Source organism: Brassica napus, chromosome C1 (assembly GCF_020379485.1).
Source record: "Brassica napus cultivar Da-Ae chromosome C1, Da-Ae, whole genome shotgun sequence".
Taxonomy (NCBI): Eukaryota; Viridiplantae; Streptophyta; class Magnoliopsida; order Brassicales; family Brassicaceae; genus Brassica; species Brassica napus.
Window position 1 is genome coordinate 2,833,714 of NC_063444.1, and position 25,041 is coordinate 2,858,754.

The 25,041-nt window shown below is 37.3% G+C and overlaps 2 protein-coding genes across 5 annotated transcripts; both read left to right on the forward strand.

Annotated features, from left to right (window-relative positions):
• The first annotated feature begins 1,826 nt into the window (after window positions 1-1,826).
• Window positions 1,827-7,369, forward strand: LOC106368750 (F-box/LRR-repeat protein 15). Of its 3 annotated transcripts, none has more exons than XM_013808781.3 (18): window positions 1,827-2,020; window positions 2,245-2,612; window positions 2,719-2,944; window positions 3,036-3,168; window positions 3,594-3,693; window positions 3,769-3,966; window positions 4,063-4,333; window positions 4,412-4,510; window positions 4,595-4,683; window positions 4,787-4,886; window positions 4,971-5,141; window positions 5,218-5,370; window positions 5,454-5,614; window positions 5,822-6,020; window positions 6,104-6,555; window positions 6,658-6,721; window positions 6,832-6,918; window positions 7,009-7,369. In XM_013808781.3, the coding sequence occupies exons 2-18, from the start codon at window positions 2,269-2,271 to the stop codon at window positions 7,093-7,095; spliced, it is 2,934 nt and encodes a 977-aa protein (XP_013664235.2). In that variant the 5' UTR covers window positions 1,827-2,020; window positions 2,245-2,268; the 3' UTR covers window positions 7,096-7,369. The 3 variants fall into 3 exon arrangements, with proteins under 3 accessions (XP_013664235.2, XP_013664233.2, XP_013664234.2); XM_013808780.3 differs by having other exon boundaries at window positions 1,854-2,144; XM_013808779.3 differs by having other exon boundaries at window positions 1,829-2,612.
• A 456-nt stretch (window positions 7,370-7,825) lies between these two features.
• Window positions 7,826-20,901, forward strand: LOC106368752 (myosin-15). 2 transcript variants are annotated; one of them, XM_048745187.1, is made up of 38 exons: window positions 7,826-8,119; window positions 8,231-8,377; window positions 9,454-9,599; window positions 9,695-9,851; window positions 10,023-10,081; window positions 10,701-10,857; window positions 11,000-11,149; window positions 11,238-11,374; window positions 11,464-11,610; window positions 11,704-11,805; window positions 11,997-12,054; window positions 12,138-12,239; window positions 12,958-12,995; window positions 13,076-13,202; window positions 13,283-13,456; window positions 13,582-13,713; window positions 14,235-14,344; window positions 14,632-14,692; window positions 14,832-15,009; window positions 15,276-15,481; window positions 15,652-15,771; window positions 15,859-15,957; window positions 16,035-16,256; window positions 16,802-16,941; window positions 17,025-17,124; window positions 17,317-17,367; window positions 17,477-17,566; window positions 17,743-17,913; window positions 17,994-18,125; window positions 18,301-18,477; window positions 18,886-19,023; window positions 19,267-19,337; window positions 19,428-19,527; window positions 19,603-19,659; window positions 19,763-19,819; window positions 19,922-20,002; window positions 20,091-20,173; window positions 20,515-20,901. In XM_048745187.1, exons 1-38 carry the CDS (start codon window positions 7,994-7,996, stop codon window positions 20,654-20,656), a joined length of 4,545 nt encoding a protein of 1,514 aa, XP_048601144.1. In that variant the 5' UTR covers window positions 7,826-7,993; the 3' UTR covers window positions 20,657-20,901. The 2 variants fall into 2 exon arrangements, with proteins under 2 accessions (XP_048601144.1, XP_048601145.1); XM_048745188.1 differs by having other exon boundaries at window positions 7,827-8,119; window positions 14,635-14,692.
• Window positions 20,902-25,041: the final 4,140 nt, after the last annotated feature.

Below are 25,041 nucleotides of genomic sequence, written 5' to 3' on the forward strand. Positions count from 1 at the left end.
AGAATATTATGGGTTGAAATCATATGATTCCTTCTATAATAAAAAACATCGTAATAAATGCATTTACACTGTAATAGACATGTGACAGTCTCACAATAATTTGATAATAAGTATGTTAACGCATTCACATTATATTCATAAATGTGTTCATACTATGTACTTTGCGCTTTTTAATATAAAACTCACATACATGGTTACAATAAAACTCTGAATTTTTCAATTCGAATAAAAATAGATAACGAATAAAAAGCCAAATTATATATATTATTTTTATTGTTTACGGATAAAGTTTAGCAAAATATTCATAAATTTTGATTCGATTCGTTATCCGTTTTGATTTGAACCAAAAAAATCTGGATATCCGTAACTCTACGAAACAAATCAAATACTAAAATACAATATCTAAAAAAGAAACAAATAACAAATACCAATATTTTTAAGAACAAATATCTAATTCGATCTGTTATATACATATATATGCATATATATACATATATGTGAAGAATTATATACATATGTTATATATATTATACTTTATATCAGTTTTACAATATTTTTATGAATTAAATTTATTATATTAGGTACTAGAATTTAAAAAGTTAAATAATGCTTTATTTTGTAATAAAATGTTATTATTAAAATTTTCAATTATTTTAAAATTTTATTTTATTTACGGATCAAAGCGGATATTCTTTAAGATTCTAAAACATTTTGGATATCCGAGTCACCGAATATCTAGGTGACTAAAGATCGAATCGACACGAATGCTTCCAAATACTCAGATATTCGCTGTGTCCATCCCTATTTACGGATACAATTTTATTTTCTTTATATGGAAAAATGACTAATGTCAAGGCCTTTTTTAATTTTAAATTAATTTTAATTTTATTTTTCATGTATTATTTTGAACAAAAATGTCATTTAATATCAATTAACAATATCTTTATATATTTGTCAACTATTTTTATATACTTTTTACATACACATACATGTGCACTTTGTAACTAAGTATTCACCACAACTGAAGTATCTAATTTTTTTCAAAGGTGAAATATTTTTTCTTAATGATTCTTTCACTACCGACCAAAATATAGTGAAATGATTTGTCTTAGTAATTTTTTTTCTTTTTTTTAAACTATTATCTGTTTAAAAACTATAATATGAAACTATTAGTTCGACATGACGACTATCTAAAATTCATAACATGAAAATAAACAAATAAAATTAAATTTTGGTTTTTACCGAAAAAACAAAAAAAAATCAAACATTTTAACCGAATAAACTAAAATAAATATTAATTTAAAATAATAGTTATATTTTAGAAGATTTAAAACCAAAAAAAAAAACTTAAAACAACCAATATCCAGATTAAACAGATTTAATATTTTTTATTAAAAATAACGAAACTAATAATCACATTCTGCGGACGCAGATTATTACCTATTGTAGTCTAATAGAAAGGGGGGGGGGGAGGACACGAAGAAAAGTCTATTTTTTTCTCTCTAATTCACGAGTCATGTATTGATTTTTGGCATAACATTAACATGCGTCAAATATTACAGGAGGCCCAGTGGAATCCAACAAGACTCGGACAAGACTCGGACAAGTCTTCTTCTACGTATTGCTGCTGAGTGCTGACTATTTGTATCTACAAGATACTACAGGCTACAAGCGTGGCTCGAGCAACTATCCAACTGTTACAGTTCTTAACGCTTTACGTTCGTGCGCACGTGGCAGTATCGCTTCGTCTTCGTTCCTAAAATGTCAGTGTCATTCATCGTACAATCTTACTTAAAAAAACATTGTTATTATACCCTCTAGTTATCGCCAAACGACACCGTTTCGAAACGTCCTTCCTCTGACCAAATGAAAACCGTGAAGCAAGAGGAACTCCAAACCAAGCTGTCTCTTTTTCTCTTCCCTTTCCCGATTGTGTTTTGTCTTTTCAATTTTTTTTTCCATTTTCGCCGGAAATCATCAACGACCACTTTTGTGTAAAGCTTCTCGTAGAAAACTCACAGTATACTCTCTCTCTCCCTCTATATATCTCTTCCCAAGATCTGATCTCCTTTCCTCAAACCCTAATCTCAAAATCAGATTTAACGTTTCACCTTCCGAATCCCAAAATCAGAGATTCAATTCTGGTTTTTTTCTTTCTCTTAATTCGTTCTGAACTTTCCAAATTTAGTAACTTTCCCCTCAAATTCTGGATTTTTCCTGATCCAGTTTCCTTAAATGTAATAGATCGAGACCGAGAGGGTGTGTTGCATGAGGATTTGGTGTTTCCATTGCTTCGCCGACGACCACCACGAAGAAGAAGAGAACAGAAACAGAGGCGGAGTTTCCCATAGACTGCAGAAACAATCAGCCATGGATGATAACAACAACAACAAAGGTGGAGACTTTCTCGGTTTCGATCTAAACGATAGAGAGTTAGGAGTCGCGGAGATGCTGGCGAGGGAAGAGAACGGTGCTGAATTGGAGCGAGTACGGTCATCTGAGATTGGTTTGCATCAATTGGTTCAAGGAGAGAGTAGCAATGAGGATTGCACGATGGAGGAAGCTGATCACGACTCGTACCACAAACGTGCTAAAGTGTACTCAGACCTTGCGTGAGCTCTCTCTCTCTCTCTCTAACTCCTTTCACTTGATAGTGTGGATCTTGTTAGAAACGAGATCGAGAAAGTTTCGATTTTTTTTACTGTCATTTGTTTGCAGTGTATCTTCAGATGCTGGAAACTCTGGTTCCTCGGTGGTGGAGAGAAGTGTTAGTTTTGGCGTTGCGTCTTCTTCTCGGACGGATACTGATATGTTCTGTCAGAATTTCATCTTGAATTACACTGGTCGGAAAGATGGGAAGAGAGATGATGGAGATGATAACGGTTCTTCGGATGCAGAGGATTTTGAAGTTCATATTGATTTGACTGATGACCTCTTACACATGGTACATCATTTTTATTTTCGCATTTTAAGATAATTTTTTTTAGATTTCATTTTCTTTGTTTTTAAATTTTTGTAATTTTTTTTTCCTTCAGGTATTCTCGTTTTTGAGTCACATCGACCTCTGTCGCTCTGCTATGGTGTGTCGTCAGTGGAGAGTAGCTAGTGCTCATGAGGATTTTTGGAAGGTCTTGAACTTTGAGAATATGAGGATCTCTATTGAGCAATGTAAGTTTGTCCTTTATACATATGTTAAAGTTGTCTTCTCTGTTCTTCTTGTACATTTTTTTTTCGTTGATATTCAGTGAGGACAATAGAATTGTAACATTAGAGTATTCATTCTGCATTTGTTATGATGAGATTGGTCTTCGGAAGAAATTCTAATCCGCAAAAGATTTGATTAATTATCGAAATTAGATATACAGACAAAAGAAATTAGACAAATTTGTGGATTTGTGTCAAAGTACTAATACTATTGCTTAATTCAACAGATTTGGACTAATTTAGATTAATTTAAACCGATTTAGAATGATTAAACAGATGTGAATAGTATAAATCAGATTTTTAAAAAATCTTTTCGGAAAAAAACATGATTGAAAGGCATATTAACATACATAGATAAAACATAAACCTTTTGGTGGCCTTGTGTGCAGTTGAAGACATGTGTCATCGCTACCCCAACGCCACTGAAGTGAATGTTTATGGCGCTCCTGCTGTTAACGCTCTGGCTATGAAAGCAGCTACCACTTTGAGGTATCTGCCTCACTTCATAAATTAAAGTGTATATATATAAATCCCATTTTACAATGTTTTTTTCTCCTGTTTCAGGAATCTGGAGGTCTTGATTATAGGAAAAGGTCATATCAGTGAAAACTTTTTCCAGGCTTTGGAGGAGTGTAATATGTTGAGAAGCGTGACTGTAAACGAGGCTATTCTAGGAAATGGTGCTCAGGAGATACACCTTAGTCATGATCGGCTACGTGAACTTAAAATTACAAAATGTCGAGTCATGCGTTTGTCTCTAAGGTGAAGTTTCTTTTCAACAAAATTCATTTTCGTTCTTGTTCGGTTATGTGTCTCATTCTCAGTTATTATTGTTTCTTTTTTTTTGGTATCTTTTAGGTGTCCGCAGCTGAGGTCTCTATCATTAAAAAGAAGCAACATGTCACAGGCTATGCTTAACTGTCCACTCCTCCAGCTTCTTGATATAGCCTCGTGCCATAAGCTCCTGGATGCTGCTATCCGTTCAGCTGCCATTTCTTGTCCTCAGTTAGAGTCGCTCGATGTTTCCAACTGTTCCTGTGTCAGTGATGAAACTTTGCGTGAAATAGCACAGGCTTGTGCTGGTCTCCATATTCTCAATGCTTCATACTGCCCCAATATATCTCTCGAGGTTGGTCTTGTTATCTGATGCTGCTTTTCTATATCATACTCCTTTTTTCTGACTTGTGTGCCCTTTTCCTCTTTGAAGTCGGTACATCTCCCCATGCTGACAGTTCTCAAGCTTCATAGCTGTGAGGGTATAACATCCGCGTCTATGACCTGGATTGCTAATAGTCATGCACTGGAGGTCGGTGATTGTTTTTGTCGTATCCACATGCACATTGATCTACAAGCTTATTGTTCCAGCTGGATTAATCTTCATTTATTGCAGGTTTTGGAGCTTGATAATTGCAACCTGTTGACATCTGTAGCGTTGCATCTCTCTCGTTTGCAGAGTATAAGCCTAGTCCATTGCCGCAAGTATAGTCCTCATCTCTAGTCTCCTCTGCAGATTTTATTGTGATGAGTAGTAACGCCTTAAAACAATTCTAATCAACTGTCCTCTTTCCGCTGTGTTTAACAGATTCACAGAGCTTAACTTGCAAAGCACCATGCTTTCATCAATCACTATTTCAAACTGTCCAGCGCTTCGCCGTATCACAATCGCTTCCAACTCACTTCGAGTATGCACTTAGTTACATTGATATGTTAATACAGTTCCATTTTTATGTGATTAACCAGTGAATATTTCTTCTTTTTTGTTGCAGCGATTAGCTCTCCAGAAACAGGAGAATCTGACAACATTGGTTCTGCAGTGCCAGTCCTTGCAAGAAGTGGATCTCTCGGATTGTGAATCACTTTCCAACACTGTCTGTGAAATATTCAGTGATGATGGTGGATGCCCAATGCTGAAGTCATTAATTCTTGACAACTGTGAGGTGTGACACATCTTTTTAACGCAATGTGATACTTAATGGCTGGTTAACTGATTCTGAATCTTGTATATTCTTGTAGAGCTTAACAGAAGTGCGATTCTGCAATTCATCGTTGGCTACTCTGTCCCTTGTTGGCTGTCGTGCTGTCACTTCTCTCGAGTTGAAGTGCCCTCGCATAGAGGAGATATGTTTGGATGGATGTGACCATCTTGAAACTGCACTCTTCCAGCCTGTGAGTGTTTGCTTCTCTCACATCAAATAACTAACTTTTCTTAACTGAATAATTTTCCCCTTCTTCCTTTTGGCTGTGAACAGGTTGCGCTCCGGTCTCTAAATCTAGGAATATGCCCGAAATTGAATGTGCTCAATATCGAAGCACCGTATATGGTGTCCCTGGAACTGAAAGGTTGTGGTGTACTGTCTGAAGCATCCATCATTTGTCCTCTATTAACATCTTTAGATGCTTCTTTCTGCGGGTAATTATATGCTCCCTCTGTTTCAAATTGTAGGTAGTTTTAGTAAAAAGCACTAATATTAAGAAAGTGGTTATTTGTGAACAAAACTTTTTTTTGCCAAAACTACTTACAATATGAAACAGAGGGAGTATTTGTTTGTTATTTTCCATTTTAATGACTGATTTTTTTTGGTGCGGCTAATCAATTTCCCTCTCATTACCTTTCCAGTCAACTGACTGATGACTGTCTGTCTGCAACCACTGCTTCTTGCCCACTAATTGAGTCACTGGTGCTAATGTCATGCCCTTCTATTGGCTCTGATGGCTTGTCTTCCTTAAACGGGCTCCCAAATTTGACTGTTCTTGATTTGTCCTACACTTTCTTGATGAGTCTGGAGCCCATCTTCAAGTCATGTATTCAACTCAAGGTAATTTAAGACTTTAAGATCATAATATACTTTATATTCTTACCATGAGAACTAGAGTTTATGCATATTTTTTATTTGTTTAGGTACTCAAATTACAAGCCTGCAAATACCTCACTGACTCATCACTGGAGCCTCTGTACAAAGAAGGTGCTTTACCGGCACTTGAAGAGTTGGACCTGTCTTATGGAACTCTCTGTCAGACTGCGATAGATGATCTGCTTGCATACTGCACACACTTGACCCATTTGAGCTTGAACGGCTGTGTTAACATGCATGACCTTGATTGGGGTTCAACCAATGTACAGCTCTTTGATTACTTTGGTGGATACATTTCTAGCGAGAACACACAAGAAGCGGCTGAGACAGCCAACCGGTTACTGCAAAACCTCAATTGTGTGGGTTGCCCCAATATCAGAAAGGTCTTGATACCGCCTGCAGCTCGGTTTTATCATTTATCATCACTGAACCTTTCGCTATCGGTCAATTTAAAGGAGGTTAATCTCGCTTGTTCCAACCTGGTCTTACTTAATCTAAGGTATGAGAGGCTTTACCATTTGTTATTGACTTGTTGTTTCTATATAAGATTGGTGTTATTCCATTTGCTAATTGAATTTCGAATCAAAAATGGATTGTGTAGCAACTGTTGCTCTCTGGAAGTACTGAAACTTAGCTGTCCAAGACTGGCTAGTCTCTTTCTTCAGGTATGTTTCCTCATAGTTGATTCAGTTTGAGCTAGTTAAAGATATCTATAGTTCAAGTACTTGTGCTGATGTTATCACTAAACACACTTTGGTACCTTTGTATTTGGTAGTCTTGTAACATGGATGAAGCAGGAGTCGAAGCAGCTATATCTGGATGCTGTTCACTAGAGACATTGGACCTCCGTTTCTGTCCAAAGGTAATTAACAGTGACTGTTTACTTCCATATCAAAATCTAGCCAATAATCAATGGATTCATATCGAGACTTATGTCTTGGTGATTTGGCAGATATCTTCGGTGAGCATGGGGAGGTTCCGAACAGTGTGTCCTAGTTTGAAGCGTGTCTTCAGCAGTCCTAATCTTTTGCAAGATTAGTGTGGTTGCGCCGAGTGTTTTATTATATACAACTTCTTCTCTGCAGACTGTACAAATTGCTTTGTTGTGTTGTGTGTTGTGTGTTGTGTGGTATTTGAGATGTAAATGGGCCCAAGTCTTCAGTAGTGCTTGTGGGCCTCTGGATCAAGCTTGTACTGTGGCCTTCTTCTTAGTCTGCTACCTAATAACATAAATACTGTACCTATTATTATTTTTTTTTTGTCTTTGCTTGATTATATTGTTGCTATTGTCATAATATATTCTATTTGAATCATTGATTTGGGACACTAATATTCCATGTCGGAGAAAAGCAACTAACAAACAAATCTTCGGTTGATTCATTTATAATTTCTTTATTGATGATTTGATCTGTATGTAAATCAAAGAAAAATGTAGCAAACTTGCAATGAAAAAATGTAAAACCTACACAAAATTGCTACAATAAACATAATTAACCATCACTAGTGTTTGTTTTGATATTAATTAATGTGATAAACTGCTAATTGTTGGAATCAATTCCGCGCGTAACTCGGATTAAACCTTTATTATTATTATTATTATCAGCGGTGCGTAAGCATAAATTCTATAGAGACAAATTAAATTGTTTTTTTTCAAAGTCGTTTCGTCTTCTTTTTGGGCGAATATGCGATCCTTGAGGGCGGGAAGTCAACCGTTTTTTTAATATTATTTTATTTTTTGTACTTTTTTTTTTCTCTTGCGGTTTTACTTTCAACAAAAAAAAAAAATTATCTACAGTAATTAACCATCCCTCTTCCTCTCTCAATCTCCTTAGGGTTTCAGGTGCTTCATTTGAATTTTGAAAAATTTCTCCTCCGTCGCCCAATCTAATCATCTAGGGTTGGTCTCGTTGACGAATTTCATGAGAGATTGACTTCCAATGGATACGAATCTGCGGAAGGGCGATAAGGTCTGGGTTGAGGATAAGGATTTGGCTTGGATTCCCGGCGAGGTGCTCGATTCTTCTGGTAGCAAGGTCCATGTCGAGACTTCTACGGGGAAGAAGGTTTGATTTGATTTGATTTGATTTGATTTGATTAAACCGTCTTTATCGCCGGAGAATTTCTGTTTCGTCTTCCTCTCTTCCTTCACCTTATTTGTTTATTTGGGGATTTAGGTTTCCGTCGCTACGGAGAAGCTCTTTCGGAGGGATCCTGACGATGAGGAGCATAATGGAGTGGATGATATGACCAAGCTGACTTACTTGCACGAGCCTGGTGTGCTTTCCAATTTACAGAGGAGATACGCTTTGAATGATATATACGTGAGTTCTTGTTTTCACTCTTTGCTTATTTCGAGTCTTGCGTGTGTGTGATTGCAGCTTGAATTTTAGTTTTTATGCTGCTTGGGCTACTTTATTGAGTTGGATTTCATTCCATATAGACATTGGTATCAGTTTGTACTCAGTGGCCGGAGCTTCCCACTTGAACAACTTAGAACTGCCTCTGGAGCTTCTTGTGTATTCATTTATGGTCTATGACATATGATACTGTGGGTGCCCGTGCCTCAAAGACTTAAGATTTAGCTTTATAGCATGCGTTTAGTAGGTCTGTCCTCTCTGGATTTTTTTTAGGTATATGTAAAACTAACTTGAGTGCTCGTGTTTCGGTACTTGCATGGTCTATGTATTTAAGAATACATTTTGAACACCATCTGAGATGCGTTAGTGTTTCTGTGTTTATGCTCTGTCGATCAAGTGCCATCTTTGGCAATGAGTAATTACACATTAGGGTAAATATCTCCTTGCTTATTTTAATTTATGGCTGTGTTTATTCTATGTGATGGGTCCCTCTTATGTTGACTTATAATCGTTATGTGTTATATCATCTAGCTGAAAAGATTGATCTTGAATTTATACTGTGTGAAAAAATGAATGCATATATCATTACATTTATACTCTTGAAAACTTGCTTATTCGGTATCCAGTTATACTAGAAACATCCTCGTAATCCAACCCTAACTTTAGGTACCAGTATAAGCATTATTTTAACTGGATAATCAACCTTGTAATATCGTGGCCTATCAGTTTGTTGGCCAGCCCTGTGAACATTCCGTCTGCAGAAGGAGAGCGTCGTTTCCTGTTTAGTTGACGAAAGTAATTTTGTTCCATATGGTTGCACTCAGCTAGATTTCTTTGATGTGAATGCTGGCTTGCCGTTTGTGATATTTTGGTTGCTGCTTGATGTCTAATTTGTTTGTGTATTGAGATGATAGTACTCTCTTTGGAATTTTGTATAATAACTTAGTGTCATTCTTCTTTCCACTCGTCACTGTCAGTATATTTCACCGTTCCATTCGTTGATTGTTCCTGACTTTAGTATCGCTCTATTTCATTTTCAGACATACACTGGAAGCATTCTGATCGCTGTTAATCCATTTAAGAAGCTTCCACATCTCTACAATGCGTACATGATGGAACAGTACAAGGGAGCACCATTCGGTGAGCTGAGTCCTCATGTTTTTGCAGTTTCTGAAGTTGCATACAGGTGGTCTACCATCTTTTCCATATTTGTACTGACATTCTTACGTGGTATTTTCTGTCATGTTAATCAATTAACCTCAGTTTTGCTTCATAATCCAGAGCAATGATTGACGACAGTCGAAGTCAGTCTATCCTCGTCAGCGGTGAAAGTGGAGCTGGCAAAACTGAGACAACGAAACTAATCATGCAGTATCTTACATTTGTTGGGGGACGTGCAGCTGTAGATGATAGAAGTGTTGAGCAGCAAGTCCTTGAAGTAAGATTTTGCTTACACGTTTTGTATCTTTATCTTGTTCAGTGAGAAGAAAATAATAAAAAAGATAGCATTTACTTGCCTTTCTCTGGTATCTGTTTGCAAATAAAATTATAGGCGATCATATTTGACCTTCTTTGCGACTGTTCTAATATAAGTATTCTTTTTCTGCAGTCAAATCCACTCTTGGAAGCATTTGGCAATGCGAAAACAGTTAGAAACGATAATTCCAGGTGGGTCATGGAATTTTATTTTCCTTTTTGTTCATGTTTTCGATGGGATCATGAAAACTGGGGTTGTTTCTTAGATCTCGCGTATGCCATTTCTCAACAATTTTCTTCATGACGGCTAGCATCATACCGATTAGCACATATAGGAGCATTTGTGGAACCCATCACATTTAGATTATTTGGAGCTGTTAGAAACCAGTGGTAATGGCGCTCTATGATGTTAGTATCTCTTGTACAAGTTTTGTCTTGTTTGTAAACTCTGGTGGTCTTGCTAAACTTGTACTTTAAGTATGGTAGTAATTCACTTCAGATATATGATCCATTGACAAGTTTTTTCATTAAGACTTGCAACCTCTTGTAGCAATGTGAAAGGATTCCAATGTGTTACAATCTTACTGCTACCGGGGTAACTAGGTTTTTTCTTCTTCTTCATTTCGCACGTATAGAAGACTAATCATAAATGTTTACGATTTAGGATCCTTATTTTGCAAACATTGAATTGAGTGCACATACCATTTTAGCTGCAGTTTGTGTGTGTTGCTCTTGCTTTTGTCAGTTGGATTTTCAGATTCCTAAAAATGACGGATTTACTGACAGAATTACTGAATTTTGGTTTGTTCAGCCGTTTTGGCAAGTTTGTCGAAATCCAATTTGACGCAAATGGTCGAATATCTGGTGCTGCAATCAGAACCTACCTTCTGGAGAGATCACGTGTAGTCCGGATAACAGACCCTGAGAGGAACTATCATTGTTTTTATCAGCTGTGCGCTTCCGGGAATGTAATTCTTTTCCTGCTCTTTTACGTCTCATAAGATATTGGTCTCAGTTTTCTTGCTATCGAGCTAAGCCAGATTTTTTTTGTTTGATGTTGTTAGTAACCTATGCCGATTAGTAATGTTTTAATGTTTTTTCATTGTATAGGACGCTGATAAATATAAACTAAGCAATCCACGTCAATTTCATTATCTAAATCAAAGCAAGACATATGAACTGGAGGGAGTAAGCAACGCAGAAGAGTATAAGAATACAAGGAGGGCCATGGATATTGTGGGCATAAGTCACGATGAGCAGGTGTTCTGACTTCTACTTGTATTTTGATATAGTTTTCTTCCATCAGTTTTTAATAGTCCTTGTTTCTTTTGCCTAAATCATTAATCAGGAAGGGATATTCCGCACGCTTGCTGCAATTTTGCATCTTGGAAATGTTGAATTTTCCCCAGGAAAAGAACACGATTCTTCTGTAGTAAAGGATCAGGAATCTAGAATTCATCTGGAGATGGCTGCTGATCTTTTCAAGTACATGGAATTTTCTGATAGTACTAATTTTTTAACTAGACGTACAAAGAAATTGCTTGTTTATTTTCTTGTATTCTGAAATTAATCAGGTGTGATCCAAATCTTTTGTTGGCTTCGCTCTGCACACGTTCAATTCTGACCCGTGAAGGTCCCATAATCAAAGCACTCGACTGTAATGCTGCTGTTACTAGCCGGGATGCACTCGCGAAGACTGTTTACGCCCGTCTGTTTGACTGGTTTGCTTTTACTTGCTTCATCCCTTCATTCAGTGGATGTTTAATTAATGCATTACACTTCTGTTTGAAATTTTCTTTTAATGCTTCTGTCAGGTTGGTTGACAAGATTAATAGGTCTGTTGGTCAAGATCCAAACTCACGTTTTAAAATTGGAGTCCTGGACATTTATGGCTTTGAATGCTTTAAGAGTAACAGGTTAGTGTTGTTTTGTTTAAGTAGTCAACTGTTTTTTTTTTCCTTTCCCAGCCTTATCCATTGCTAGTTTTATTGACGCACCATGTAAACTTTATCTGGGCTGGTGCATTTCTGTCGACTTAGTATATTTTTAACCCAATCAACGTCTAAAGATGAAAACTAACTCCAAAATACTTGTTTGCACTCTGCAGTTTTGAACAATTTTGCATCAATTTTGCAAATGAAAAGCTTCAGCAACATTTCAATGAGGTAATATAGATGGCTCTTTTCAAAGGTCAAGCCAGATTTTGGGACATTGCTTCCTGTCCTTATAATCTCTGCTCTGTTTTCAGCATGTATTCAAGATGGAGCAGGATGAGTACAGAAAAGAAGAGATTAATTGGAGTTATATCGAATTTGTTGACAACCAGGATGTCTTGGACCTTATAGAGAAGGTACGTTTCTCCATGTTTCAGCTAGATTTATATTTGACACTCTATTCTAATTCCTTGCCCCTTAACCTGTTGTGATCTGTGAAACTTGCAACATCTTCAATAAGTTTTTTTGTTACCTTCAGTGAGTGATTTTGGTTATGACACATATTTCAAATTCTCATGTCTTTCTATTTATTTACTACTATACTCAGATTGTCGAGGGGTCGAGTTCAAGGCCCTTGAAACAGGGTATAGGTTGAATCGTGTCAATTCTAAAGAGTTATTTCGGTTCAATGTTATTTTCGTACCTTGCTTTGTTATAACTCAACGCCTGCATGGTCTTAAGAAAACGAACGGATTACTGATGTCACATTGTACTGTCGCATATCTTTTAGCCTTGTTAATGTGTCAATACATTCAGCACACGTCTAAATTCTACCAAGACGCCATTATTGTTCTCATTATAGAATGTGGACGATAAAAGTTGTAGACTAGCTGCAAGAATACTAGAACTTAGTGAAAAACATTTATATTCTTCGCTTGATAGTTTTGTTGCATGCTGGTATGGCGAAATTCTAGTTAACAAAATATGTTTCTTTTCAAACTACTGTTGTAGTTGCCAGCCTCTAAAATTGTGTTCCCCTTTTGTTTTCTTTGTTCTGTTAAACTCAAGCAGTCATGATAGCAAAAATGATTTATTTTCCTCTGATTCTACTATTAATATTTTTGCTACATGCAGAAACCTATTGGGGTAATTGCACTCTTGGATGAAGCTTGGTACAACCCGTCTCATCTTATGTCCCACAATAGTATCTTCTCTTTGTGCGCTGACTTATCTTTGTTTGTTTTATATGCAGCATGTTTCCTAGATCAACTCATGAGTCATTTTCAATGAAGCTGTTCCACAACTGTAAAACTCATCCTAGATTGGAGAAGCCAAAATTTTCAGAGACGGACTTTACTCTCTCTCATTATGCTGGCAAGGCAAGTCGTGCTCTAGAACAAAGCTTAATGTTATTTTGTGTCCTTCAAATCTCAATGAGTTTATCCATTTCATTCTGCAGGTTACTTACCAGACTGAAACGTTTTTGGATAAAAACCGTGATTATGCTATAGTGGAGCATTGCAATCTGTTGTCTTCCTCCAAATGCCCCTTTGTTGCTGGACTTTTTCCGTCAGTGCCAGAGGAGTCTACCAGGTCTTCTTACAAATTTTCTTCTGTGTCTTCCAGATTTAAGGTCAGGAAACTGCCCAGCTATCTCCTTTTTCACTTTGCAAGATACTCTGTTATGAAAGTTGTATTTATCAAGAACTATCAATCGTGAAACCGATCATTGATTTGACCATTACCTTTTGATTGTAGCAACAACTTCAAGCTCTCATGGAAACTCTCAACGAAACGGAGCCTCACTATGTTCGTTGTGTGAAGCCAAATTCACTCAACAGACCTCAGAAGTTTGAGAATCCTAGTGTTTTACATCAACTTCGTTGTGGGGTTAGTGGATATGTGATCTTAGTTCATTTTCACATTTTCCTTGGCAGTTATGGTCTATTTTTAAAGAGAGAATCTTTAGCATTTTTTCTAGCTAGTTTGGTGTCCATGGTTCACTTCTTTAACGTGAATGAATTGTGTCAAGCTTATTAGCATGATTATATCTTTTCTTGTCGCAGAATGCATATACTTTGCCGTGCTATGATAGGCTAGAAATTTATATTCGTGCTCTTTCTGATCTTGGTCAGAATGCAATTTGTATTTATCTTATACTACCATCGTTTTGCATTTGTGTTGACATAATTCAAATGAACGTTGTTTTCTTCTAAAGGTCATTTTGCTTTCTAACCATTCCAGTCCATATTTTGTTATAGTTGCTTTCTAAAATTGTTATAATTGAAAAATTGTGATCTGACTATTCTCAGCTGGTTGTACTAGTATTTTTCATGTTCATGCTTTTTCTTCCTTTTTTCGTTGTTTGGTATTTTGACTTTGATGATGCCTTGTATCTCCCAATTGGATAGGGTGTACTGGAAGCTGTTCGGATTAGTCTTGCAGGGTATCCCACACGAAGGTATTATTCAGACTTCTTGGATCGGTTTGGTCTGCTAGCTCCAGAGTTCATACATGAGAGGTACGCATATTTGATGGATGATTCTAAGATCATTGTCGGAGTGATTATCCTATATTTGTCCATGCAATTTCGTGAACCTGTGTAAAAAAATATTATACATTCTGTGACCTCCTGGTTGAGGAAAGATAATGTGTCGATAGAACTTAAGCATTATTTATAGCTTTCGGTCAGACAGGAGTCACAGAACGGATACCCTGGACCTGGATATCATTTAATTTTCCAGTTTCTTGTATCCTGCATTGAATAATCTTTTTGCGAAGCAAGGTTGATATATACATTATTTGCAGCAGTGATGAGCAGGCACTGACCGAGAAAATCTTGAGGAAATTAGGTCTTGGGAATTATCAGGTATGCTGATCCCAACATTACTATTACTAATTACATTTTGCTTCTCGGTGGGCTAAAAACCCAAAGGATTTTCTCTAACGCATGACACCCAGTTAGATACTTCAAATTGATTTGCTGGTGTGTGGATCATCTTTCACAGCTTGGAAAGACAAAAGTGTTCCTTAGAGCTGGTCAAATTGGCATTTTGGACTCTAGGCGGGCTGAAGTTCTTGATGCTTCTGCAAGACTCATTCAGCGAAGATTGAGAACATTTGTCACGCATCAGAACTTCATCTCCGGGCGGGCCTCTGCAATTTCTATTCAAGCGTACTGTAGAGGTTCCTTTCTCATCCACTACTATTCTTATTTCTTTGTTCATTTGCAGTTCTCTTGCATTCGAGTTTGTGGTCATTGAGATGTCTTCAGATTTGTAACAACCTACTCTCTGAAAATTATGGATTAATTTTTTTGTTAAACATGTTCACATGTATCTTGCATGCAAATTGTGGTTACTAGTATATTATTAGTTTGTACATGCTTTTTTATTTTTCTTATCTCTGTTTCATTTCGATGCCTAATAATAATAATAATACCTATTGGGAAGGATGCCTGTCTCGAAATGCTTACGCGACTAGAAGGAATGCAGCGGCAGCAGTTTTGGTACAAAAGCATGCGCGCAGGTGGCTGTCAAGATGTGCATTTGTGAAATTTGTATCGGCGGCCTTAGTAATACAGTCTTACATCCGTGCTGACTCGGCTCGTTTGAAGTTTGCACATCAGAAACAACAGAGAGCTGCTTCTGTCATTCAGGTACCTAGAATCTCCGAGTCGTATATTAAATTATGTGTTACACTTTTTTTTTGTTATTAAGTTTTCAGTATAGGGTACTATGTATCCAGCTAGTTTCCTGATATCTTTATCCTCATTCATCATTTCACTCTCTAAGCATGCTCGAATAATGTGTATGATAAATCTCTTAGGCTCGTTGGAGAATGCATAAGTTTCGGTCAGCATTCAGGCATCGTCAATCTTCTATTATTGCCATTCAGTGTTGTTGGCGGCGGAAGCTTGCAAAGAGAGAGTTTAGAAAACTTAAACAGGTATGTTTTAGTTATCTTTTAGAGCAGGGTGGTATCGATTGGCTGCCTATCACTCAAAGGATAAACATGCAAATCGTTGTCTTGCAGGCCGCTAATGAAACAGGTGCTTTGCGATTAGCTAAAACTAAACTTGAGAAGCGGTTAGAAGATCTTGAATGGCGGTTGCAGCTTGAGAAACGATTGCGAGTATGTTCCCAATTTTTTCGTTTATATAGTAGTGATCTCGTGAAACAGTGTAAATAACTACAAGTGCTTTAAATCAGACAAGTGGTGAGGAGGCCAAGTCAGGTGAAGTATCCAAGCTTCAAAAAACATTGGAATCTTTCAGCCTCAAGCTAGATGCAGCTAAGCTGGCTACCATTAATGAATGCAATAAGAATGCAGTACTTCAAAAGCAACTAGACATATCCATAAAGGAGAAGGCTGCTGTTGTAAAAGAACTTAATGGAATGGTTGAACTGGAAAAAGAGAACACTTCGCTGAAGGTAACTTTCCACTGTTCTCCATATGAATGCATATAAAGAGCTTGTTCTGTCATTGTCTTAAACTTGGACTCCTTTTTAAAGGGCTGTATTCTCCATCATTAATTTTTCTATCAGCCAAAAAATTTACTTAGGTTTTTTTGGAAGAGTCCGTAAGTTTTTTCCCTTGGGTCAACCCCGCAATTATGTTTCAATTAACCTACTGGGCGGTCAAAGTTTTAAAGTTCTTCTATAATATACACATTTTATTTCTGGTTGTAGAGCAATTCGTTATGGATATATAACTGGATCCTGTTTCGGGAGAACGTGAAAGTGGATATATATATTAATTGCATTTGTGAAAGGGTAGTAAGAGGTTCCGAGAAATTCTCTCAAAGGTGGTCAAATCTTTGGATAGCATGTCTTATTCTTTTCTTTTTCACTGCTTGTTTTTTCTGTTCTTTGATATATATTGGTATCTTTTTGGTATGCTTTCAGTTTTTGCTTAGAGCCCAAATTCTTTCGTTTTGGTTGCTCACGGGTTTTTGGTAACCCTTTTTAAATGACAGAATTCGATGAGTTCCTTGGAAAAGAAGAATCTGGCTCTGGAGAAGGAGCTTCTGAGTGCTAAAACCGATTTCAACAACACACTACTGAAGTTGAAAGAAGCTGAAAAAAGATGTTCTGAACTCCAGACGAGTGTTCAAAGGTTTGTAGTTGCTGGTCTTTTTCTCAAGAACCTCAGGTTTGTGTTTAACAAGTGTATTTACTTTTTCTTTGAGTTGTTTACAGTCTCGAGGAGAAACTCTCTCGCTTGGAGAACGAGAACCATGTCTTGAGGCAGAACACGTTAAGTTTATCCCCAAAGAGAATAGGACAGAGAGTTGGTGAGGTATGTAAACTTTGACTATTCTCTGCTGCGCTTTTTGAATATGCATGCACGAAAGTGTGCACCCTGTGAAATTGCTGTATATCTTACCTTTTGGGACCATGCATTCCACCATCTTTGCTTGTCAATTTATTATCATCCTGTTTTCTTTGGTCTATACTTTTTACCAACTCATTATTACCGTCTCCTCAACAGAAGCACTTTAATGCTATTGTACCAGCTCAGAATGACAGGAGATCTGTTTTTGTAAGTAACTACTCCTTTTCTTCATTTGTTTTATGACCTCTATTTTTTTATTATCTAGTGTGTAAATGCTTGAAAATGAGGACTCTACCTATGCCGTTAATATGTACAGGCCACACCCACACCATCGAAGCACATTATGCCAATTTCACATAGCCTGTCAGAGCCACGTCGATCCAAATTCACTGCTGAAAGAAACTTGGTACACATTCACTGCCTTTTTCATTAGGCTGAGAATTTATTTACTGTGAATGTAGTTGTTTTCCTGAGGTGATAGTAACATGTTTGTATTATCACATATTCTGAATCTTCTCATGTAGAACCTTCTTGTTGTTGGGTCAAGTATATACTAATTCTGAATTTACCACTATAATGCAGGAGAACTACGAATTGCTCTCCAGATGTATAAAGGAAAATTTGGGATTCAATGATGATAAGCCACTGGCTGCTTGTGTAATATACAAATGTCTTCTGCACTGGCACGCCTTTGAATCTGAGAGCACAGCCATATTTAACATCATTATCGAGGGAATTAATGAAGCCCTTAAGGTGACAACTTTCTTCCAAATTTCTTAGCTTAGAAAAATTGATAGAACTCTTTTATGTAGTGGTTTCTATATATGTTTCAGGGTGGAGATGAGAACAGTGTATTACCATATTGGCTTTCAAACTCTTCAGCACTTCTATGTCTCTTGCAGAGAAATCTGCGGTCGAATAGTTTTCTAAATGCTAGTGCTCAGCGGTCTGGGAGGGCTGCATATGTGAGTTCAGTGGATATTTCCACTTCAGACTAGTTTGCATTTTTCATTTCTACAGAACTGAAATAGCTAAAACTAAATTCTCATTATCTATTGTTTATTGAGATTCAGAAGCACCGTGTTACCTTGTTATAACATGTTCACCGTGTAAACTGATGTTCTGTTTCTTGCGTACCAGGGAGTAAAGACCCCTTTTAAACTTCATGGACCTGACGATGGTGCTTGGCAAATAGAAGCAAGATATCCTGCAATATTATTTAAGCAGCAGCTGACAGCATGTGTGGAAAAGATCTATGGTCTAATTCGTGATAATTTGAAGAAAGAATTATCACCGCTTCTTGGATTATGCATTCAGGTGAGAGTCCAAAAGTAGGTAGATATTCAGCATCGTTGATATTGATTCTCTGAATTATTGATTGGATACCATTAACTTAAATCTTTAACATGCATCAAGATACCTTGTTAGTAAGACTTTATACCCCATTTGGCAGTTCTCATGTAGTCTTCATTGTATCTGTGGTTTTTGGTATACAACTTGATAGTACATAATATCAAGTTTGTGTACAGCATTATATGTTTGTTAAGTGACAGAAGATCTGGGTTACCGTGTGTTCCTAAATAAATAGCAATTTGGTTATGTTAGCGTTATAAATTGTGTGTTCACTGGATTACGTTTAGTTTCATCTCTTTAGTTTCAAAATACAAAAAAAAAATTGTTGGAATATGTTATAACTTTTCAAGCGTTTATTTAATGATTCTATAGGCGCCCAAAGCTTCACGAGGGACCGCTGGAAAGCCATCTAGATCACCAGGTGTTGCGCCGCAGCAATCACCGAGTACGCAATGGGAAAACATACTTAAATTCTTGGATTCTCTTATGTCCCGCCTACGCCAAAATCATGTATGCACACATCCCGTAGTTTCAGTTATAATGTCTGCTTCTACCCGCGCGGTTTTTTTATGATGTTTTTTTTTCGCCATGGATAAACTTCTACTCTTCTAAGTTTGTGTATATTGCATTGGTCTAGGAATTACGCTGTTAGTTTCCTCTGCGAGGATTAGGAATAAGAATGCTCATGTCCCAAGATGCCTTGTACTTCAAGAATATCAATTTTTTTTTCTAACCTGGATATTTTATTGGTAGGTACCCTCGTTCTTCATTCGCAAACTTGTGACTCAGGTTTTCTCATTTATCAACTTATCACTTTTCAACAGGTACATGTGGTCTTAATTTCAATTCTTTGCTTCATTGCTTACCTCAGTTTACATTTGTTTTCTGCATATTTAATCTGAATTCCTTTTCAGTCTTCTCCTTCGACGTGAATGTTGCACATTTTCAAATGGAGAATATGTGAAATCTGGGATTGCAGAATTGGAGAAGTGGATAGCCAGTGTCAAGGAAGAGGTACACCATGCTTTACACTCGTTATTATTTTTCATAGACGGATGCTTTCTGTGATCTAAAGTTTTGTGAATGCAGTTTGCAGGAACTTCTTGGCACGAGTTAAATTACATTAGACAAGCTGTTGGATTCTTGGTAAAAACTCATTCCTTCTTTTCTGATAGAAAGCTAGTTTCGTTTGTAATTGAGCTTGCATTAATTAAGTTGTATTTTGTGCAACTTTTTGATTGCGTCATAGGTTATACACCAGAAGCGAAAAAAATCACTGGAAGAAATCAGGCAGGACCTATGCCCGGTACGTCATTTTTGTTTGGCTTCCGTTTTCTTATCTTTGAATCCTGGCCGTAAGCACTTTCGAAATCTCACTAAACGTCGGCACTATTTTGTTCTCTTATAGGCATTGACTATAAGGCAAATATATCGAATAAGTACGATGTACTGGGATGATAAATATGGAACTCAGAGTGTCTCAAGTGAGGTGAGTTAATGTCTAAAGCTCTTTAATCATGGGCTTTGGTTGAAATGTCTATTTAAACACTTTTACACAATGTATCTTTGTGTTGTAGGTGGTTTCTCAAATGAGGGTACTTGTTGACAAGGATAGCCAAAAACTAACATCCAATTCCTTCTTGCTGGATGATGATATGAGGTACTATTCTCTACCGTTTTAGTCTGTATAACTAAATGAAATATTTCAAAAGTAAGTCAGCTCTCAAGTTTAGTTATACGTGGGTAGTACAATATGGTAGTAACAACACAAACGTTTATATCTCTAGCTCGGCCAGGGTTTACATGTTGCGGGTTATGCATGTGAAAATCTTAGGATCTATATAGATTGAATAACGCATTTCTAAGGTTTGGTTTGGGTATTTGGCTGAGAGTCGACGGTTAATCAAGTTTCTCTCGCATAACTCAGACGTTATTAAAGTTGTCTACATTATATAGATTAATGTATCGTTGTGTGTGTGTATGTGTGTGTGCACTGTGCAGCATTCCTTTCTCTGCAGAAGATATAGATAAGGCTATTCCAGTTTTAGACCCATCAGAAATAGAACCACCGAAGTTTGTATCAGAATATACTTGTGCACAGTCCCTTGTGAAGAACGCCTCTGCAGCTACAGCCTCACAGTAGATCATTTGATGCATATGAGCTTGATTATGCATCAAATGCAAGTTAGAAAAAAAAATCATTTGGTATAAAACAATGGAAGCTTAGACTTGGTAACTGTAGAATTTTACTATACGTTGAAGGCAAAATATTTGTAATTGTGCAATTGTCAGTTTTTAACGTTTTTTTTTTATCATTTTCGGGGACTGTAAGTGGTACAACATCTTTGTGAATATTAAGTAATGGATTCTCATAATTTTTTGAATTTATTATGGATGTTATCATTGTTCATTAAACATCAGAGTTTTTCTTTGAGAGGATTTTTTTGACAAAGATTTTCTTTGAGAGTTACGTGCCAACAACCATGTTGATGATATCAATGCGAGCATTCCCGCCCCGTGACTATTTTATTAACATGGACAAAAGTGCTCGACTTTTGTGAAAGTGATTTTGTAGTTTTGGTACACCACCAAGTTTTATTGGTGACCAAATCACAATCTATTCTTTTGTAATAACCAATTGTAACTTACATTTTATTTAAACTACTGGAGTAATATACTTTAAAAAATTCTAATATATATTACACTTTTACTGTTAAACAAGCTTAAGAATCATTTAGCAAATGTATAATCACAGTAATTGTGATCCTTTGAGAAATCTCGAAGGATATTAATGTTTCCAGTTTTGTCTTACACAAATAATAAGAATAACATGAAAAAATGAGAAAGCATGGCAAGTAACGTAGTAATACTAAAGTGGATCAATAATACTTCACATGTTTACTAGTAAACAAGCTTAAGAACCATGTGGTGGAACTTGAATCTGAGAAGTTTATTTGACTTTCAGTTTTCAAAGTTTTCAAAGCACGGGTGGAACTTGAATCTGAGAAGAAGATCAAGTGTTTGAGGACAGATAATGGAGGTGAATACACTGGTGATGTATTTAGCCAATTCTGTAAAGTAAAGGGTATCAAAAGGCAGTTCACTACATCATACACTCCTCAACAAAATGGAGTGGCAGAGCGGATGAACAGGACTCTGTTAGAAAGAACAAGAGCAATGTTGGGAGCTGCAAGCTTAGAGAAGAAATTCTGGGCAGAAGCAGTCAACACCGCCTGTTATGTGATAAATCGGTCGCCATCAACTGCAATTGAGCTGAAAACACCGATGGAGATGTGGACAGGAAAGCCCGTCGACTATTCAGACCTCCATATATTTGGGAGTCCAGTGTATGTAATGTACAATAACCAAGAAACTACAAAGCTAGTTCCAAAGTCTAGAAAGTGTGTGTTCTTGGGATATGCTGATGGAGTAAAGGGGTATTGCCTGTGGGATCCCACTGCCCACAAGGGGTACCTCCATTATCTGTTCTCAAACACTTGATCTTCTTCTCAGATTCAAGTTCCACCCGTGTAAGTCAAATAACACGTTTTTCATAATGGACGGTGATGGACGGTGAAGTTGGACGGTGAAGGAGGTGATTTTGTCAATAATTATGGCTTTCACATGTCCAAACTTCTTCTATAAAAGGAGAGCTAAGCTGAAGAGGAAATTCATCCCAAAATCAAAATCACAGAGAGAAGTGAGGAAGAAGAAGAACGTGAGAGAAAGAGAGAGAGAGAGAGAGAAAAAAAAACTTTCTTTTTCTTACGGGTATTTGGGATCGGGTTGAGAGAAAATTATTTAGAGAGTTTGGGTATTTTCTCCTATTATAACGAGAAAATTATTAATCGATTTCTCCGTTATAATTGAGAGGTTGTAACTCCTATTATTTTTCTCGTAATAAATTCTTCTACCTTGTCCGTGATTTTTACCCTTTGGGGTTTTCCACGTTAAATCTGGTGTTCCATTTATTACACTATTTCTCAAATTATTAGCTGCGACCCTGCTCTATCCGGTCCAGTTTTACAACAAGTGGTATCAGAGCATAGGTTCTGGAAGAAGCAATGGCGGCAAAATTTGAGATCGAAAAATTCAACGGCAGTAACTTTGCGCTGTGGAAGTTGAAGATGAAGACTATCTTGAGAAAAGATGGTTGTTTAGCGGCCATTAGTGCAAGACCGGCTACATACACAGATGATGATAAATGGAACGAGATGGATGGGAATGCTATGGCAAATCTTCATCTTGCCCTTGCAGATGGAGTGTTGTCAAGCATAGAGGAGAAGAAGACTACAAAGGAGATATGGGATCACCTTGCAAAATTGTACGAGGCCAAATCGCTGCACAATAAAATTTTCCTCAAGAGGAAGCTTTATACCCTTCGAATGGGAGAATCTACTTCAGTGACGGAGCACATCAACACCTTGAATACTTTATTTTCTCAACTCACTTCGTTGAGTTATAAAGTAGAATCACAAGAACGTGCTGAGCTTCTACTTCAAAGTCTACCAGATTCATATGATCAACTCATCATCAACTTAACAAATAATGCCTCCACCGACAGTCTAGTCTTTGACGATGTTGCAGCTGCGGTTCTAGAAGAAGAAAGTCGGCGCAAAAGTAAGGAAGACAGAAGAGAAAATTCTCAAATAGAGGCATTGACGGTGATGAGAGGGAGATCAATGGAACATGGCTCAAGTGGGAGTCACAAACATGGTAGATCAAAGTCAAGAAGTAAGAAGACTTTTAAATGCTACCACTGTGGCAAGAAGGGTCACTTGAAGAAGGATTGTTGGGAATTGAAGAATTCCAATCCTCAAGGAAATGTCGCAAACACTTCAGATAATGGAATCGCGCTATGTTGTGAAGCATCAATTCAAGCGAAAATAGAAGAAGGTTCGCTGATATATGGTTGTTCGACTCAGGAGCTACATATCACATGACCTCTAGAAGAGAATGGTTCCATCATTACGAACCCATCTCAGGAGGATCTGTGTACAGTTGCAATGATCATAAACTTAAGATTGTTGGCACTGGATCCATTCAACTGAAGATGTATGATGGTACAGTTTGTACTATTCATGAGGTGCGACACGTGGAAGGCCTGAAAAAGAATTTACTATCTGTGGGGCAACTTGATGATCTTGGTTGCAAAGTTGAAGTTCAAAATGGTACTCTAAAAGTAATTAGAGGAGCACTTGTGCTTATGAAAGGAGAGAAGATAGCTGCGAAGTTATACATGTTAAGAGGAGAAACTCTGTCAGAATCAGAAGCATCTGTTGCTTCAAGCAGTTCCAGTGAGAAAGCTACTACGGTGTGGCATCAGAAACTTGGGCATATGTCTGAACAAGGCATGAAAATTCTTGCAGAGAAGAAGTTACTTCCGGGTCTCACAAAGGTATCACTATCCTTTTGTGAGCATTGTGTGACAAGCAAGCAGCATCGGTTGAAGTTTAGCACGTCAAATTCTAGAAGTAAAGTTATTCTAGAATTGGTTCACTCTGATGTGTGGCAAGCACCAGTTATATCACTAGGAGGAGCGAAGTACTTTGTGTCCTTCATCGATGACTACTCCAGGAGATGTTGGGTGTATCCTATCAAGAGTAAGGCAGATGTGTTTTCAGTTTTCAAAGTTTTCAAAGCACGGGTGGAACTTGAATCTGAGAAGAAGATCAAGTGTTTGAGGACAGATAATGGAGGTGAATACACTGGTGATGTATTTAGCCAATTCTGTAAAGTAGAGGACATCAAAAGGCAGTTCACTACATCATACACTCCTCAACAAAATGGAGTGGCAGAGCGGATGAACAGGACTCTGTTAGAAAGAACAAGAGCAATGTTGGGAGCTGCAAGCTTAGAGAAGAAATTCTGGGCAGAAGCAGTCAACACCGCCTGTTATGTGATAAATTGGTCGCCATCAACTGCAATTGAGCTGAAAACACCGATGGAGATGTGGACAGGAAAGCCCGTCGACTGACCTCCATATATTTGGGAGTCCAGTGTATGTAATGTACAATAACCAAGAAACTACAAAGCTAGATCCAAAGTCTAGAAAGTGTGTGTTCTTGGGATATGCTGATGGAGTAAAGGGGTATCGCCTGTGGGATCCCACTGCCCACAAGGTTATAATCAGCAAAGATGTTATCTTCACATAAGATAAGAAGATCGAAGAAGGAAGAAGCAGTTCAAAAGAAAGGTCAGAGACTGTAGCAGTACAAGTGGAAAAGGAGAATTCTTCTGGAGCAACACCAGAACACGAGGAAGCCGAACCTGCCGAGTTGGAAGAAGAACTTGGTAAAGGAAAACGTGTAAGAACTACACCAGCTTGGCACGAGGATTATGATCTGAACTGCAACGTTGCATATTGTCTTTTAACTGAGGACGGAGAGCCATCAAATCTCCAAGAAGCAATGAGCAGTCCAGATGTTTCTCAGTGGATGGAAGCAATGCAAGAAGAAATTGAAGCTCTACATAAAAATAAAACTTGGGAGCTCGTACCATTACCGCAAGGAAGAAAAGCAATTGGAA

Bases quoted from the DNA above. Each gene is read 5' to 3' on its own strand.
- LOC106368750 (XM_013808781.3), top strand. From the start codon at position 2,269: ATGAGGATTTGGTGTTTCCATTGCTTCGCCGACGACCACCACGAAGAA. The intron at 4,334-4,411 runs GTTGGTCTTGTT...TCCTCTTTGAAG, and splicing joins GCCCCAATATATCTCTCGAG to TCGGTACATCTCCCCATGCT. The intron at 6,722-6,831 runs GTATGTTTCCTC...TGTATTTGGTAG, and splicing joins TGGCTAGTCTCTTTCTTCAG to TCTTGTAACATGGATGAAGC.
- LOC106368752 (XM_048745187.1), top strand. From the start codon at position 7,994: ATGGATACGAATCTGCGGAAGGGCGATAAGGTCTGGGTTGAGGATAAG. The intron at 8,378-9,453 runs GTGAGTTCTTGT...TTTCATTTTCAG, and splicing joins ACGCTTTGAATGATATATAC to ACATACACTGGAAGCATTCT. The intron at 17,914-17,993 runs GTGACAACTTTC...TATATGTTTCAG, and splicing joins GAATTAATGAAGCCCTTAAG to GGTGGAGATGAGAACAGTGT.